Source organism: Telmatherina bonti, assembly GCF_933228915.1.
Source record: "Telmatherina bonti genome assembly, chromosome: 10".
Lineage (NCBI taxonomy): Eukaryota > Metazoa > Chordata > Actinopteri > Atheriniformes > Telmatherinidae > Telmatherina > Telmatherina bonti.
In genome coordinates, this window is record NC_136628.1 from 17,517,606 (window position 1) to 17,520,939 (window position 3,334).

The 3,334-nt window shown below is 37.8% G+C and overlaps 1 protein-coding gene across 1 annotated transcript; it reads right to left on the reverse strand.

Annotated features, from left to right (window-relative positions):
* Positions 1-502: 502 nt before the first annotated feature.
* On the reverse strand, positions 503-2,904 carry plac8l1 (PLAC8 like 1; the record flags this gene model as incomplete). The annotated part of the gene is made up of 4 exons (XM_079248045.1): positions 2,814-2,904; positions 2,245-2,471; positions 983-1,119; positions 503-634 (listed from the first exon to the last, which is right to left on the reverse strand). Exons 1-4 carry the CDS (start codon positions 2,837-2,839, stop codon positions 503-505), a joined length of 522 nt encoding a protein of 173 aa, XP_079104171.1. The 5' UTR covers positions 2,840-2,904.
* Between the last annotated feature and the right edge of the window lie 430 nt (positions 2,905-3,334).

Below are 3,334 nucleotides of genomic sequence, written 5' to 3' on the forward strand. Positions count from 1 at the left end.
AGAGGACGTTACCTGCAAGCTCACCTGAAGTTAGCTCAGAAAAACTGGAAAAACCATGAGCTACAACTCAGACTCTACAGGATTTTATTAGAACGTCAAATGCTCGTAAAGATTGTAAAGGAAAAGAGAAACTGATAACATCACCATGTAAGCAGGTCCTTAAGGTATTGCAAATAGGTGGATCTATGAACTGTGGAATGGAGTGAAAGAAGATTTACTTCTGCATTTCGGCTTAGTTTTAATTTCAATAAACCACATAAATACTTTATATGTGTATATACATATATATATATATATATATATATATATATATATATATATATATATATATATATATATATATATATATATATATATATATATATATAAATAGCTGCATTTTTTTTCTCATTGAATCTAAGATTTTAAAGGTCCTCCTTGTGTTATCTTTTAATACGATTTTCCAGTGGCTATCTCTGTTATAGCACAACCACAATGGCCATGGTTACAGTCAACAAGTTCTTTAGGAGCTTTCTAGTGCAGTAGACACATGATATGTCTGAGTCTTCATCCTCCGCTTCATCTCTCTTATCATCTGACACACAGCCAGAGGGTAACAGCAGCACACTGTGGTCCAGTCCTCACACACACTTCCCTGTGGATGAAAATGCAGGACAGCAAGGTGCACACATGCATGCACACACACACACACACACAAAAGAAGCCCATATGCACATACAACAATGCAGTGGGAGCAGGTGCATTGACAAATGTGAAAGAGTAAATGAAGAAATGCTCATGGACATCTTAAAATGAATCCTTCATCATTTGTTCATACATCAGATATTGTTTTATCAATTAAACTTTCCTGCCTGAACACAGAACCCAGCCTTTTCTTTGGTGTAAGAAGATTGAAGTTTTAAATATAAAATATAAGTGTGTTTCAGGGAATTTAGTGCAGTCCTTAAGACTTGTGCATTTGCAAGCAAATAAACAATCTTACCCGTATCTTATAACGCTCCCTGATCCCAACGCGGATGGCAAAAGTGGATCCTGGTAGGAGAGGCATGCACAGACACTCCCCATACTGGTGAGCTAAACTCAGGTCTAAACAGCACGGCATGAGAGCCCCAAGAATACCTGCAAGCATGACATGACAGTGTGTGTGTGTGGGAGTGTGTGAGCTTTGCCTGTGTTGTACATGAACCCAATTAAAATGTTTATCAGATTCTAAAAGAAACAGGAATGAATTAACAATTATTTAGTTGCTTCTACAGTGGATTCATTTTGTAGAAACACTTAATTAAAACTATCTCTTCAAGTATTTAGCCTTTTAATTAAGCTTTTCATTTATTTTAGTCTTTCAGATAACTCTAAAAGTCTCAGACCGGGCTGTTAATCAGCCAGGTGATTTAATCAAAGAGAAACTTTCTTATAGTTGCAGTTTATGTGGAATTAAGTACAGAAAAGGATTTTTATGAAACCTTTTCTGACAGGTACAGTGCTTGTGGGGAGTATTATAACCATTAGAATTCTATGGGAAATAAAGTGAGACCATTGAAGAATAGAGGTGATTTAGAAAGTATAAGGTCCTTAAAAAAATGTAATCTTGTATTGTAAAATTTCAGTTTGTTCAGTTGGATACTTTCCAGATACAGCCAGTTGAGTAAGTGGTATGTTGATACGATTTTTGCAAGATATATATTTATGTATTACTAATCATGAATACTTTGAACAGTCAATGATTTATCTCATAAGTCATAAAAAGAAAGAAGCTTGGGCATACACAAAGTTGTTTTCTGAAGGCACAAACATGGTGTAACACAAAACCCAATTACATTTTATTTTCCATTGTTAAGGAGCTGCTATTCCTTCCATTTATGATGTATGACAGATCTTTTTTTTTTTTTAATGGAAGTGTGTTATTTTACAAAATTTTGGTTTCCTACGTGGTGCAAATCTTGAGATTTTGACACCTGAAACTGCAGGAGAAATAATTACTCTGAAAAACCGGGACCCCAGACAGAGGTAAGAACTTCCTCAATCCGCTGTGTCAAAAGCAAACTTTGAAGAAAAAAAAAAGCTTGCATTGTGTGATGAGCAGGATATTCAGAAGTATAGCTTAACCTTGGGCTCAGAAACATCAGACAGCATATGGACTACTGTGCTTTTGATTTAACAAATTCATCTATGTGCCAATTTTACTCAAATATCGAATATAATCATTCGAGCGTAATCATGTTCTTGTGTGGGTGTTCATGTTACATGTCGTCTTGTCTCCGCAGACATCAAACAAGCCAGTGCTCCAGTCTCCTCCCGTCTGTGTGATGGTGGTGATGGTTGTCGTGGTGACGCCGAGGCCAGGCTGCATGAGCACTGGGTCCGTCATGGCGGGGACTTTTTTTGACCTCCGTTTATCTTCGCATCCTGCAGTGAAGCCCCCCGCTTCCTCGTCTTGACACGCCGACGCTGTTGTCGCTGACGGTTCGGATCTGAAATGTCAGTCGAAACAAATCCATTTTAAAACTGCTTATAAATAAATGAACCAGAAACATTTGCAGCTACTAAAATGCAGAAGATTTAATTAGAAATTATCCTTTTTTATCTGTTAAACCTGCATGTAAACAGCACTTTAAATAACTTAATGCAAAGAGATGTGGTGTTTTAGTATTTTTTTTTTTTGATTATGATTAATCATCATAGGATATAAAATAATAAACACAGCAGCGTGAAAGAACAGGGCAAGGTAACAGATCTGTTGGATGCTTTTCTGTTGTGTTCTGTGCTGACAACAGTGTGTATTAGTAAGAACAAAAAAAAACCCAACAACTTACTGTTGTGTAACTGTTGTCTCCTCCATGACTTGGAGCTACTGGGATCCAGAGACGGGTGAGACAAGGAGGCAAGAGTAGAGTGAGCAGGGAGTCAGCAGGAATGAGGAGGTGGAGGAGGGGGCGGAGTGACACTTTCCCAGTGAGAGGGTGTGTGGCGGAGCAGATAAACAGCAGTCAGATGGCTCAGCCACAAGCTGCGTGACCAAGATAAGTCTTATAGTTGTCCTCTGCCTGAGACGTTGCTGTGCACCCCACTAATACGGCGAATGCAAGAAGAGCAGATATGCATCAGGGTGCATGACAATGGATGTCTGGGATGAAATAATGTGCGTGCATATGTGCACTTAATATCAGGCAGCTAATAGTGATTTAAATGGACTCAGCACACACAAATGATTTCCTTTTGTCAAAGCGTGGATATTAAATACAAGTTCAACATATGAAATCCAGTCAGTTTATTCAAAGTCCCATCGTCTCAATAAAATAAAATATTTTGACATTTTACAACAGTAAATGCTGTT